A 15,025-nucleotide genomic window follows, 5' to 3' on the forward strand; every position below is an offset into this window, starting at 1 on the left:
CCCTCCTTCCCTCTCTCCCCTCCCTCCCCCTCTCCCCTCCTCCCCCTCTCCCCCTCCGCCCTCCCCCATTTCTCCTCCTCCCTCCTCCTCCCCACCTCCCTCCTCCTTCCTCCCCCCATCCCTTTATCCCCCTACCCCCTTTATCCCCCTACCCCCTTTATCCCCCTACCCCTCCCACCCCTCTTCTCCCCCTCCCCTCGCTGTCAGAAACACAGACACTGACAGACAGAGAGTGAGAGACACACAGACAGACAGACAGAGAGATAGAGACACTGACAGAGACACACTGGGGGGCTGTCCCAGCACGCTGTTGGAGGACTCCCAGTGCTGCAGTCGGTAAGTAGAAAATGTTTATTTATTGATTTTTTTATTTTTTTTATTTTTTATTAATTTTTTTTGATTGGTTTATTGGTTGATTTATTGATGTATTTATCATTTATTATTGATGATGGCTCTTTATTTGTAAAACTGAAGTGTTTAATGTTTGTAAACTTCCCTTTAAACCCCCCCCACCCCATTCCCTACGCCTGATTTGTAACCTACACCTGATTTTCGAAGGTTTTTCTGAGCGTACAAAAATCTACACTTACTCCATTCTAAGTTAGTTTGAAGTATGTTTTCACTGCCTAAACTTTCAAAATGGGCGTAAGTGGCCAGACACGCCCCCTTTTGAAAAAAAAATCTGTTCCAAACTGAAACTGTTCTAACTGACGAGAACTGGAGCAAACTAAATGCCGAGAATTGCAATTCCTAAGATACTCCATTCTAAACCAGTTGCTCCAAAAAAAACAGGAGCAACTCAAGCCGAAACTTGGCCCCTATGTTCCTATAAAATCAATTAAAATCTGACACTAATGAAAATTCGACTATTTTTAGTGCAAAATAATTAAGGCTGAAAGATCTGGAACAGCCAATAGAATTGGCAAATGCTAAGTAACATAAAAATGAAAAATATGTGACAGATTAACTCTATCTAAAATGGAGTTTCTGAGTTCCTCACCATTTTTTTTTTCATTAATTTTATTTTCCAAACTCACTGTCCAATTTAAGCTACTTAACACCTCTGCTTCACAGGTAAGCACCAGGTTTTTGCATGTATCCTGAAAGCTTAGATGTTGATCATAGAATTATAGAATGGTTACAGCACAGAAGAAGGCCATTTGGCCCATCGAGCCCGCCGGCTCTCAGCTACTCCCACTTCTTCACCCTTTCCCCGTAGCCCTACAATTTTTTTTTCTTCAGATATTTATCCACTTGCCTTTTGAAAGATAAGATGGAGTCTGCCTCCGCCTCCCTTTCAGGCAGTGCATTCCAGATCTTAACCACGCTGCGTAAAAAAGTTTTTTCTTACGTTGCCTTTGGTTCTTTTGCCAATCACCTTAAATCTGTGTCTTCTGGTTCTTGGCCTTTCTGCCAATGAGAACAGTTCCTCTCTATCTACTCTGTTCAGACCCCTCATTTTGAACATCTCGATCAAATCTCTTAATCTTCTCTGTTCCAAGGAGAACAACACCTAGATTAAGAAAAAGCATATATCCAAAAGTCTTTAATTACCACATACTGAACATCAAAGAGAAATCAAAATGTTGGAAATGTAGTCATTTTTGTCATGACAGGAAAGATAGGACATCCAGCTGTGAACATATAGTTGTATTCTGCTCTAAAAAGTGAAAGGCTGTTAAAAATGTACTTCTTCAAAGTAGTGAAATGATGGTGTGCAATGCAGAAACCATTCATATTATTGAAGAGCACATTATCCAATTTAATCTGTCAATTCAAAACCTCCTTGACTGTCATAACATATTCTGCTTGATATATACTCCATCAGTAAAGACTCGAAGGTGAATTATATTAACCTATATATTCCGTGTTATTTTTGATTTTGCAATGTTCGATACCACATCACAGGTGTTAAAGGTCTTGCATTTACCAGTTTAACTTAGGTTCTGCTGGAGTACTGAGCTAAGAAACAGTCCTGTTTGTGTGTCAGTTCACTCAAACCTTACCTACCCTTGGACAATCAATCCAACTCACAATGCTATTTACACAGTTATTCCAACTTCCCATGGCCTGTACTGTACTGAACAGTCTATTTTCTATGCTCCTTGGTTTATGAAAAACAATAAAGAAAAACTACTAACTCTTGGTCGTGGGACAATCAGTTATATCTAGGCCTCTCAAGCTAGCTGGTGTAGGCTTTTAAAAGCACAACAGTGTTCAGTGCTTCAGAATCATAAAACTTTTCTTTATGTATTAATTTCTAATTTGCTACACCAAGCACAGAGAGGAAATTTTCCCCAATCGAAATTTTTCACATTAAACTTCAGATAGGTACTCGGGTTAAATCAATAATCTTAAATTAATTTGAAACGAAAAATAAAAGCGTACAATACAGTGAGAAATAATGGAGTGACATTTATTCAGCATTTCTCTTATGGTCCATGTCCTAGTATAGCACAAAGGATCTTTGCAGATGCTCGGTTATCTGGCTCATTAAGATAATCCAAGATATCTATCCTGCTGAAACGATAACAATCTTAATCATGTGGCAGTTATTATCCCTTATCATTGCTGATTGTGAGTGGCAAGGCAATTATGAAATGGCTGTCAGCCAGACTGAGGTCATATATACTGAAGATTATTGGCAAGTGTAACTTATAAAAAAGTATTTTTAAAGAGCATCTAGTTACAAGCAATGTGAGCACTTTGATTAATTTGCTCCATAGGTAAGTTTAAGTAAATCTTATACACAGTACTTTCATTGGATGTAGAGAGTTGAATGGGAATGACTTGATATGAACTGGAAATATTTGACCCGAGTCCATAAGGAGGATACAGAAATGTTACTTTATTCCCATTACCTTTTAATGGAACATAAAAGCAGGCAGGATGTAAAACCAGTGGCCCATCTGATCCTGTCAGTTTCCCACCACTGTTCATGTAAGTTCTGCCCCTCCTTTTTCAGCCACAAATTGAAATTTTTTGATTAGATATGGATTATTTGTTTTGCTAAGTTATGATTACATAGAATTTTACTGCACAGAAACAGGCAGTTTGGCCTAACAGGTCTAAGCCGGTGTTTATGCTCCACACGAGCCTCCTCCCACCTTGCTTGCCTCACCCTATCTACCCATGCTTCTATTTTTTTGTCCCTCATGTACTTAACTAACTTCCCCCTAAATGCATCTATGCTATTCACCTCAATCATTACATGTGAGAGCATTGGGAACAGCAGCATAGTGGTTAAATTACAGGACTAGCAATCCACAGGCCTGGACTAATAATCTGAAAATATGAGTTCAAATCCCCCATGGCAGCTGGGAATTTAAAATCCTTTAATTACATAAATCTGGAATTTAAAAAAAGCTACTGTCCATACAGGTAACTATGAACCCATTTGGTTCACTAATGTCCTTTAGGGAAGGATATCTGCACTCTGGCCTATATGTGAATCCAGACCCACACCAATGCAGTTGACTCTGCAATGGCTGAGCAAACTTATTATTGTTTCTTGTAACAAACTGATGCAAGAAACAATAATAAAGATAAAACTGGACAGACCACCTGGCATCGACCTCAGCACCAGCTTCAGACATGACAACAGCACACTCAGCCCAGTCGATCCTGAAAGGTCCTCCTCACTAACATCTGGGGACTTATGCCTAAATTGGGAGAGCTGTCCCACAAACTAGGCAACAACAGCCTGACATAATCATACTTACAGAATCATACTTTTCAGCCAATGTACCAAATTCCTGTATGTCCTGGCCCATACAGGAGAGAGGGAGTGGCCCTGGGAGTCCTCAACATTGACTCCAGACCCCATGAGCTCTCATGGCTTCAGGTCAAGCATAGGCAAGGAAACCTCCTGCTTATTACCACTTACCGCCCTCCCTCAGCTGATGAATCAGTACTCTTCCATATTGAACACCATTTGGAAGAAGCACTGAGGAGAGCAAGGGCTCAGAATGTACTCTGGGTGGGGGACTTCAATGTCCATCATCAAGAGTGGCTCGGTAGCACCACTACTGACCGAGACCTGAAGAACATAGCTGCCAGACTGAGCATGCAGCAGGTGGTGAGAGAACCAACATGAGGGAAAAACTTACTTAACCTCGTTCTCACCAATCTACCTGTCGCAAATGCATCTGTCCATGACAGCATTGGTAGCAGTGACCGCCACACAGTTATTGTGGCAACAAAGCTCCATCTTCAAACTGAGGACACCCTCCATCGTGTTGTGTGCACTACCACTGTACTAAATGGGATAGATTCAGAACAGATCCAGCAGCTCAAAACTGGGCATTCATGAGGCACTGTGGGCCATCAGCAGCAGCAGAATTGTACTCCATCACAATCTGTAACCTCATGGTCTGGCATATCCGTCACTCTAACAATACCATCAAACCAAGGGGCCAACACTGGTTCAATGAAGAGTGCAGAAGAGCATGCCAGGAGCTGTACCAGGCGTATCTAAAAATGAGGTACAAACCTGGTGGTGAAGCTGCAACACAGGACTACATGCATGCTAAGATGCGGAAGCAGCATGATATAAACAGAGCTCCGTGATCCCACAATCAATGGATGAGGTCAAAGCTCTGCAGTCCTGGCACATCCAGTCGCGAATGGTGGTGGACAGTTAAACAACTAACTCGAAGAGGAGGCTCCATGAATATCCCCATCCTCATTGATGGTGGAGCCCCGTATGCAAGTGCAAAAGACAAGGCTCAACTGTCTGCAACTATCTTCAAGCAGAAGTGCTGAGTGGATGATCCATATCGGCCTCCTCCTGAGTTCCCCAACGTTACAAAATCCAGTCTTCAGCCAATTCGATTCACTACACATGATAGCAAGAAACGGCTGAGCGCATTGAATACAGCAAAGGCTATGGGCCCTGACAAAATCCCGACTGTCATGCTGAAGACTTGTGCTCCAGAACTAGCCATACCTTTAACCAAACACAGCTAAACACTGGCATCTACCCAACAATGTGGAAAACTGCCCAGGTATGTCCTCTCCACAAAAAGCAGAACACATCCAATCTGGCCAATTACCACCCCATCAGTCTACTCTCAATCATCAGCAAAGTGATGGAAGGTGTCATCGACAGGCTATAAAATGGTACTTCCTCACCAATAACCTGCTCACTGATGCCTGGTTTGGAATCTGCCAGGATCACTCGGCTCCAGACCTCATTATAGCCTTAGTCCAAACATGGACAAAAGAGCTGAATTCCAGAGGTGAGGTAAGAGTAACTGCCCTTGACATCAAGGCAGCATTTGACCAAGTGTGGCATCAAGGAGCCCTGGTAAAATTTAAGTCAATGGGAGTCAAGGTGAAAACTCTCCACTGGCTGGAGTCATACCTAGCACAAAGGAAGATGGTTGTGCTTGTTGGGGGTCAATCATCCCAGCCACAGGACATCGCTGCAAGGTTCAGTGTCCTAGGCCCAACTATCTTCAGCTGCTTCATCAATGACCTTCCCTCCATCATAAGGTCAGAAGTGGAGATGTTCGCTGATGACTGCACAGCATTCAGTTCCATTCACAACTCCTCAGAAAATAATGCAGTCTATGCCCGCATCCAGCAAGGTCTGGATGACATTCAGGCTTGGGCTGATAAGTAGCAGGTAACATTTGCGCCACACAAGTCCAGGCAATTACCTTCTCCAACAAGTGAGAGTCAAATGACCTCCCCTTGATATTCAACAGCATTACAATCACCAAATCCCCCAACATTAACATCCTGGGTGTCACCATTGACCAGAAACTTAACTGGACTAGCCACAAAAATACTGTGGCAATAAGAGCAGGCCAGAGGCTGGGTATTTTGCGCTGAGTGTCTCACCTCCTGACTCCCAAAAGCGTTGAACCATTTGCAAGGCACAAGTCAGGAGCATGATGGAATACTTTCCACTTGCCTGGATGAGCGCAGCTCCAACAACACTCAAGAAGCTCGACACCATCCAGGACAAAACAGCCCGTTTGATTGTTACCCCATTCACCACCTTCAACATTCACTCCCTCCATCACTGGCACACCGTGGCTGCAGTGTGTACCAGCTACAAGATGCACTGCAGCAACTCACCATGGCTTCTTCGCCAGCACCTCCCAAACCCACGACCTCTACCACATAGAAGGACAAGGGCAGCAGGCGCATGGGAACACTATCATCTGCAAGTTCCCCTCCAAGTTACACACCATCCTGACTCAGGAATATATCGCCGTTCCTTCATCGTTGATGGGTCAAAATCCTGGAACTCCCTCCCTAACAGCACACTGGGAGTACTTTCATCACAAGGTCTGCAGCGGTTCAAGAAGGCGGCTCACCACCAGCTTCTCAATTAGGGATGGGCAATAAACGCTGGCCTTACCAGCGACAGCCACATCCAGGAATTAATTTTTTTAAAGTTCCACATTCTCATCACTCTCTGTGTGAAGAAATCTATCATGGCTAAGCTCTGTTTTGGTGATTTAACTTCCAGTGCTGCTGCTAATTGGAAACTCTTGCATTCCTATTTGCAAGTTGATTGCTTTCACAGACAATTCCTCTGTTTTTTTTTGAAGGCAGTAAGTTTATTTTTAGATATATGCACTCTAAAATACACTCAAGCAAAAATACTTGAAAACGGGATGCAATTACAATTCCTCTGTTTAGTGTCCTAACAGATCACACCTGGAATCTCATTATTTGCTCATTCTAACCATACTCACAAATTGTTCTATGTTTTTCTCACTAGATTTTTCCAGGTTACTGTTACATTTTCTCACTGATGCAGTGAATTCTAGCTTTATCTCTCCAGCAAACCTTTACAGAATACCATCTGGAGTGTTACAGTTTAAGTGCTTGAAAGCACTTGTGAATCCTTGGTAGAAACAGCTTCAGTCTTAGGGGAGTTTGAATGTAATTAAGTTTGAAATGGAGCATCGGGGTAATACGTGAGTTACGTGATGATGTATTTTATTTGATATGCACAGTATATATAATGCTCTATCCATGCTATAAACATTGATGTATAGGGTAATTTTTCTATAATAAGTAATGGAACTACAGAATATATAGTCTGATCCTGATAATTCCTGGGTATTGCCTTTGCAGTAAGTGTACAGCTATTGCCTTGAATTCAGATCTAAAGTGGTGGTTTATTTGAGTAGTATTGAGTATTAAAAACACTCAAGACAGATGCAGGCTGTCAATTTGAAATGAAAATAGCAAAATAGAACTGGCGAGTAGCAATTTCTTTTTAGTTGCAGTGGAGATCAAGAATATGTCTAATTTTTAACCCCTCTGCCCCTTTTACCTATTTCTATTGTTCCAGCCAATGAAGAACAGCATAGCTACACCCATTTCTTCTAAAGAGAGATTTTTTTCTTTACACAGTTTTTCCCCCTTTCTGTTCATCCTTTTCTAAAGACAGTGATTTGGCTAAGATTTGATTGTTGCTAGTGCCTGTGGAATCATTTAGCTAGTCCATGTGGCAATTCTTCAGGGCCACAAATTCACAGTGGCCGCTTCCTAACATAAGTGCTGGGATGTACCCCTTTTGGAATCTCTGGTGTCGAGCCCATCAGAGTTCACAAGTTCAGGGGGATGTCCCTACATTGGCATGGCTCTTTGGAGTTCAGGCCATTTCTCAGACCTGGACCTCAGGTGGGGCCCACAACTACCATTCTGCAGACCTGTACACCATGGTTCACTCAGCAAGCCAGATGTCTAGGCTGCGGACATGAAAACTCCCAGACTCGTGAGTCCCTGCCCCAAGCCCTGTCTTCTCCTATGTCAATGGTCTTGTTTAGAGTGGGTAGAGGCTCTGCTCTCCCCTTGCAAGGCCCCACAGCATCCCTGATGTAAGGCCAGCATTTGACATTTCTGGAGCTCAGTCTAATTTGTAGCTCTCCTGTCAAGCTCCCACTAGAGTGTGTGTGTTGGAAAGCCCAAGGATTTTTGGTCTCCTCATGTGTAAGCCTTTATTTTCAGGATATTTGTCAAAGAGGGTATCACAGCCCAGTCTGACCCTCTCTTCACCCAAGACCACAAATATATATTTTCCATCAGGTGTTATTAAATAGTTGTCAAGACAAGAACCTTTTCCACCTTTCCTTACTATATCGACACTGAAGGCAATTATAGTGTCCCAGTGATACCCAAACTGCAATCAACTGACCATAACTGAACTTCAGACCTTCACAGTCTGTATTGCTGAGCACTATTGCACACAATGAGTTTACCTGATGAGTCAGCAGTTGAAATGGTTTTTGCATCTATTATTTTCTTTGCTTCCTCTCTTTTGGTTGCCCACGGCTCCTCAACATCTACAACTAAGACGGCAGACTGACTACCTGCTGCTTGACCTAACTAATGCTGCATTTTAACTACCACAAAACCAAAATACTGCGGATGCTGGTATCTGAAATAAAAACAGAAAATGCTAGAAATACTCAGCAGGCCAAGCAGCATCTGTGGAGAGAGTAACAGAGTTCACATTTCAGGTTGATGACCCTTCGTCAGAACTGGAAAAAGTTAAGAGATGTAACAGGTTTTTAAGCAAGTATAGGGGCAGGGAAAGAGTGGAGGGAATGAAAGAACAAAAGGGAAGGTCTGTGATAGGGTGGAAGGCGTAAGAGATTAAGAGAAAAAAGGGATGATGGTGCAAGGCAAAAGGTAATGGGAAAAGTTAAGAAACAAAAGTTGAGTCGAGATAGGGTGTAAATGGAAATGGCAGAAACATCAACAGCTGCCTTGGGAAAGAGAAAAAAATAGGGGCAGAGGTTATGGTTTGAAATTGTCGAATGCAATGCTGAGTCCAGAAGGCTATAAAATGCCAAAATCTTTCAGAGATCAAGAATAATTCATGAACACGTACATCAATACAAACCACCTTTTCTGACTCATCCTGCCCTCAATCCTTATCTACAATAATAAATGTGAAGACCTCATGGAATATTTTCTTTTCAAAATGGAGATCATCCACAGCCATCATTGCCTCCTCAGCCCCTCTTCTCCTCACTCCTCCTATACCTCCTCCCAATGCAACTACCCGTGTCCTTCGACACTTTGCAGATTCTACCCCATCTCCTTCACTCAGCCCTCATCTGATGCGTTAAGCTCACCGCCTATTCTTTCAAACCTCTTCTGGCACAGCTCGTCACTACCCAACTTTCCTGTCTTGTAACTATGTTTGCCAACCTATCCTCTGGCATCAACCCCTTCTTCAAACTCACTCACAATTGCTCTATTTTCTCAAACTATCACTCTATCTTTAAGCTACTCTTTCTAGCATATTTTAAATATCGCTGCCATCCAATTACATGTTCACTCTCTCTCTCTTTCTCCATTCCTTAAGTTCTTCCATCCAGGCCCATCCTGGTCCAAGTTACTAATGGCATCTTATCTGACTATGAGAGGAACTCAATGCTCCTCATTTTCTGTACACTGTGCTTTCTATTCTAGAAATAAAAGGCATCAAGGGGTATGGGGAAAAAGCGGGAATATGGTGTTGAGATAGAGGATCAGTCATGATCATATTGAATGGCGGTGCAGACTCAAAGGGCCGAATGGCCTACTACTGCTCCAATTTTCTATGTTTCGACAGTGCTGTAAATCTCCAGAACACAACACACTCTTGTGAGTCCACTACCATCGGTCCCAATAAAGTCACTACATCTCCTCAATAGATTTTCTTTCCATGCCTACGCAGTCAATTGGATGTGCCCCAGGATTTGAGTGCTGATCACTTTTTCTATTCATTATTTGCATCCACCCCTCACAACAACGTTCACAAATATAACTTTTACTTCACATTTACACCGTGCTATCCAATCCTACCTCTCTGCTGCCACCCTTAACTTTGAGCATGTAATTGTGCGATACAACTTTATGGGGCCGAAATTCAGTCTCCCGATAAGGCATTTACCGCCGGAAAGCGGCGGCCACGTGGTGGTGTCCTAACTGCCAATGTCGCGCTCCACAAGCAAAATTCACCTTAGAAAATCTTCTGGCCGTCGCTCAGTGCCCCCGACTGTTTTTTCTGTTGGTGCACTGTGTTTGCAGTGTGTGTAAAATGGCAGTGTGGCCACCACTGCCGCAGCCACCATCTTACTTTCTTTTCTTGGCCAACTGCCAGGTCAGCCCGACAATTATGCCCCTGGGTTCGGCCGGGTTGCCAACAGGGTGCCAGGCTGTTGGCCTGGCCGAAACCGTCCCTGGTGGCCCAGTGGACCTAACTTAAAAAGCTGCAAAGCTCGCAGCAGCTCTCCCCTTTAACTGAAGGGGAGCGACATTGTGATGCGTCTGCATGATGAGTCACCAGCCCGGCGCTGATGACTGACAGTGGCGGAGAGTCCGTCCCGCCTCTACTTCTACCCCCATTTTAACAGACACTCTGCTCCTGTCCCCACTTCAACCTCCATTATAACCGACTTCCGCCCCGCTCGAAAAAAAACAACAAAGAGCTGAATTTTGCAAGCTGGGCTACCTCAAAACACAAGAAAACCGGTCGGTGCGACCCGTTTCCGGCGGGGGTGAATTTCGGCCCCAATGTATCAAGTCCTTGGTTAGTCAAAATTTCCTTCATCATAATGTTGAGAATTGGGCTGGTATCATTTCCAACTCCTATGTACCTCTGCCTCTAACTCTGTTATCAAGCCCTGTCTATCTGCTCACATCTATTGCACTAATTTGTCACCAAGACTGCATTCTTCTACCTCTGAAACATTGACTATGTTCTACATCTCTCTCATTGTTGATAAAACCCTAATGCATGCTTTCATGACCTCAAGGCTTGAGTTTACTAATACACACATATATATATGAGTTCTTTTGTACAGTTCGACTAGCGGGCACCTTGGACACCCAAGCATGCTAGTCCCTGTTGTAGCTCTGCCCCACCTGCGCCCCCCAACCACCAGATCTGCTGCCCCCTCCTTCCCCTGCCAAAGTCACTTCCTGCCAGCTAGCTCCATGCAGAATCCAATGGAGCGAAAAATTATGTGGGATGTAAAAGGACGACCGACCCGAACCTGCCCCATTCACATCGAGCGGATTAGGTTAAAATTGGGCTGTTTCAGACTAAAGAGCAGCATTTTAGGAAACAGGGAGCAGGTTTTGTGCCCACATTTTCAACTTGGGAATGGTGAGTGGTGCAGAAAGATCTAAAGAGCGATTTAATTTTTCTTTGAAACAGGGAGATAAAGAAGTAAGAACTATAAAGGGAACTGACACTACAATTTAGTTATCTGTTACACCAGTTCTTTGCAATTGTGACAACTATTAAAATCTAGGTGTCAGTGTAATTTATGTATATATGTTTGTGTATTAAATATTGCAGAATTGTCACCATGTAAAGAGCATTAGTGAGTTCAAACAAACTGTAAATAGGATTAATTTCTATTTTGTTTAAGGCAAATTTCCTTTGGATCCATTTCTTGAAGTTGTGTTGTGTTGTGTTGTGATCCAATCACTATTGTTCTGTAAACAAGGGCAGAATCATTGTTCTCATGGTATGTGATTTCCACTGATGCAATACAAAAAGAGCTAAAAACACAACTCTCAGTTGTGCTTTAAATTTAGATAAATGATTTACCATATTGGAATCATTCAGTAAAATCAAAACCAAGACGTTTTCAGCAATATTTCTGTCCATTATTTATCAGTGTAACTTCTTCTATGCACAGGTGTGTTGTCTGGACTGGAGATGACCGTGTTTTCTTCTTCAACCCCTCAATACAACTGTCAGTGTGGGAAAAACCAGTGGAACTTGAAGGCCGAGGTGATATTAGCAAAATTATTCAAGATCCGCCTCATAAGCGTAAAATAGAATTGGCAACATGTAAGTACCAACAACATAAATGATTTATATTATGTCTATTATTTGGAGATGTTCAGTATTTTAACATATTTTTTCCACCAAAATGAAATGGGGGGGCAAAATTCATTTGTGCCCAAAAAAATGGGCACGCAGGGGGAACAGGGAACCATCCGTGAGCCTCGATGGATAGACCTTAGGCCCACCTAATATTGGGCCTCGGGCTTCATTATCATCGAAGCAGCAAAAGCTGCAGACATCTAATGGGCATCTCCAGGAAACTCGCCAGCGAGAAGGTCTCAAATCGCAGTGGCCCTTGCCTAAGTCCATTAAAAGAGACGAGAGGATGTGGGCGATCGGGGAGGGTAGCGGTGACGATCAGGGGAGGTGGTGATAAGTAGGCGGGAGGGGTAGGAGTCTAGGTCGCAGTCAGAGAGGAGGGCAAGCGGTGGCCAGCACCTTCCAGCACATTCAGATAAGTATTTTTAACAAACTTGCCTTTTTGGTGCCGGTCTGCAGCAGTCCCTGTTAGACCACATGTAGATCTTGAAAGCAGCTAGCATCAGCGCTGGGTGCCTCAGTGCAGACCAATATTGCTGAGGGGGCCTCAAACAGATGTTGGATTCCTTACTTTCATAAGAAAAGGGTCTAATGCCTGTTTTGGGCAAGGGCCCTGGACGTGTATTTTTTGCCCATATCAATATGGCGGGCAGCGTATTTCCAGTTTGTAGTATGCTTTTGCTATCTGCCATATTGTAGGCTTCAGCACCTGTTTAGCATCCAAAAAAAGGTCATGGCACCATCAAATATCGATACCCCTTTGATCTGTGCCAAAAAGAGAAAGGCTTTGCTCTGCTGTGACTCTGTGTGTCAAGTTCCCGCCCAAAAAAAGTGTAGAGCGAAAGGCAGGTAATTCTCACTACAAAGAGAGGCAAAAATGAAGTGTGATTCATCCTTTGCCATTTCTCCATGCCTCATAGTAGCTGAGTCAAGCTGCCATTGAGCCTGAGAAGTTATCCAGCCTGACGTTTTGACTGAGCAATGATAGATTGCCTGGGTGGAACCTAAAGGAGAAAGATGTTTTTAATATGGCAAATAATATGCACAAACATCAGTGTGATGTATGACTCTAGGGCTGTAAATGAAGCAGAATGTGTCCACATCCAAATCATGGATTTTAAGTTCAGGGTCAGGTTGGATTATTCATTTAGACTTGGAGATACACTGCTAATAATTTATTTTCCTGATAGTTCAATAAAAACTTTGCCAGAAGGGAGATCTATCTTGTTGACATCTTATCAAGGTGTATTGTTTTAAGGCTTTGTTGGTGCAAAGCAATGACAACTTCATTAGAAAATATGAAACGAGAAGTAATTCAGTCTATGAAGCCTGGTGCTTCCAACAGACCAAATATAATTTACAGTACTATTATCGAAGCAGCACCAAAATTACAGGGTGCAGTTATACGGCCACTATTATGTTGCTATAAAAGATTGTGGACTCCCCGGCCACTAAAGAGAAGCCATTTCACAGTGCTTTGCTTGAAGTATATGTAACTTTGGTGCTGTGTCAAGCTGGGTGTAAAGGTGCTTGGGTTTTTTAACTAATTCAGGGTTTTTGTAATGAATGCCACCACCCATTCTTTCAAAGCATTTAAAATTTACTGGCTGGGACTGATCATTCTCTGTGAATATAAACACACACGTTCAAATGCTGCTGGCATTCAACCGAAGAACCACAGTAATGTTATTGAGCCATTTGTTAATCTACTAACTGTGCACTTAATGAGCTCAAAGATTAGATATTGTTGCTGTGCAGTGTCCCTACATTTAACATTTTTTGCTCGTATTAGCTCAGATAGAAGTGTAGGAAACCCATTGTACCCAGAGTGCTATGTATTAACTCATGCACGTAATATCAAACATCCTGTCCTTTACGTTAAAATATGCTACCTCGTGTAAGGGGGTGGTCTCTATGAGGGGGTCAGGTTCCCTTCTGACCAACTTGAGCGGTTCGAATCACTCCCACTCCCTTGGGTTCTAGACTCTGGATTTATTTGGGGGATGTGACAAAGTGCAAAGGACACTGGTTTGATGCAAAAGAACTTTGATTTTATTACAGTCATGAAAATTACAAACTCATAATTACTCCAATAAGAAAATACAATGTCAAAACTTATTCAAACTTATTAAAGAACAATACCTTACACACTCAGAGGGAGTTACAATAGCTTACAATGACTCTAATAGAGAACAACACATTACATTCAAAGGGAGTTACAATAGAATTACACCTCCCACCTCCCAATACCTAATCCTAGCTAAGTTAGACTCCAGGGCAGGCAGGGACTATGCTTACCAATCCTTTTGACAGTTAACGGTAGATCGCGGTTTCGGGGTTCGCTGGATGTGGTAGGATCTGCTTGCCGTACCCCGAACGTCGGAGAAGACTTCTTGTTGTGCAATCTTCAGTTGGGTTGAGTCCGCTGATGCGATAAGGCGCATTTTGGATCTGTGGGGTAAGTACCCGTTTTCCTTGGTTAGGAATAGGTTTCTACAGTCTTTTAGGTAATGTTTTATCCGTTGGTAAGTCAGGATCAGATTGTAGAGTGGAAACTTTTCGATTCTTCGGTTTTTTCCCGTTGGAGTTTTGTTTCAAGTTTGGTCGATCGCGATGATTTTCCGTTGAAACCACGTTGGTTGTGGTCGGTTGCTGCCACAACGGTGATGTTCTTCCTTCCTTCAGGACTTCAGGACTTCGAGGCTAGAGAAGTTAGTTTACAACTGTTGCGTTGGTTTCTCTCCTTGTCTTGATGGCATACTCGCAGTATAGCACCTGGTATAGTATGGCAAACCCTCTGTTGAAACAGGGGTCCAATTATACGATATCAGTGGTTCTAATCTTGGCACCAAATCAGTTCAGAATTCTTTGTTTAAATTTGGCGGGCTTGGCTTTTCTTTGTAATATTTCGGCGGGCTCGTTAAAAGTCGATATGTTTTGGGTGGGTTGATGTTTGAAAACTGTTTTCTGATGGAAATATTAGCTTGGTAATTGCAAAGCCCTTTTGTGCTTAGTTTTTTGCTGGATTGGGCCTCTTTGTGATGTATAAGCTGAAATGGCTTTCCATTTCAAGTTGATGGTTAGCTAGCTCTGGGTAATGTTGTAATGTTAATGTCTCTTGTGGAGGAAGATTCTCGAATACCCATTTCTCCAGACAGGTTA

At 42.8% G+C, this 15,025-nt stretch overlaps 1 protein-coding gene across 1 annotated transcript in view; it reads left to right on the top strand.

Annotated features, from left to right (window-relative positions):
- The window catches only part of tcerg1l (transcription elongation regulator 1 like), a 947,310-nt gene that overhangs the window by 637,092 nt on the left and 295,193 nt on the right, over window positions 1-15,025 (top strand). Inside the window, exon 8 of the mRNA XM_070876773.1 lies at window positions 11,673-11,827. Coding sequence (XP_070732874.1) covers window positions 11,673-11,827 — 155 coding nt within the window. The remainder of the gene's footprint in view (window positions 1-11,672; window positions 11,828-15,025) is intronic.

The sequence above is a fragment of the Pristiophorus japonicus genome, chromosome 3 (genome assembly GCF_044704955.1).
Source record: "Pristiophorus japonicus isolate sPriJap1 chromosome 3, sPriJap1.hap1, whole genome shotgun sequence".
In the NCBI taxonomy this organism is placed as follows: domain Eukaryota; kingdom Metazoa; phylum Chordata; class Chondrichthyes; family Pristiophoridae; genus Pristiophorus; species Pristiophorus japonicus.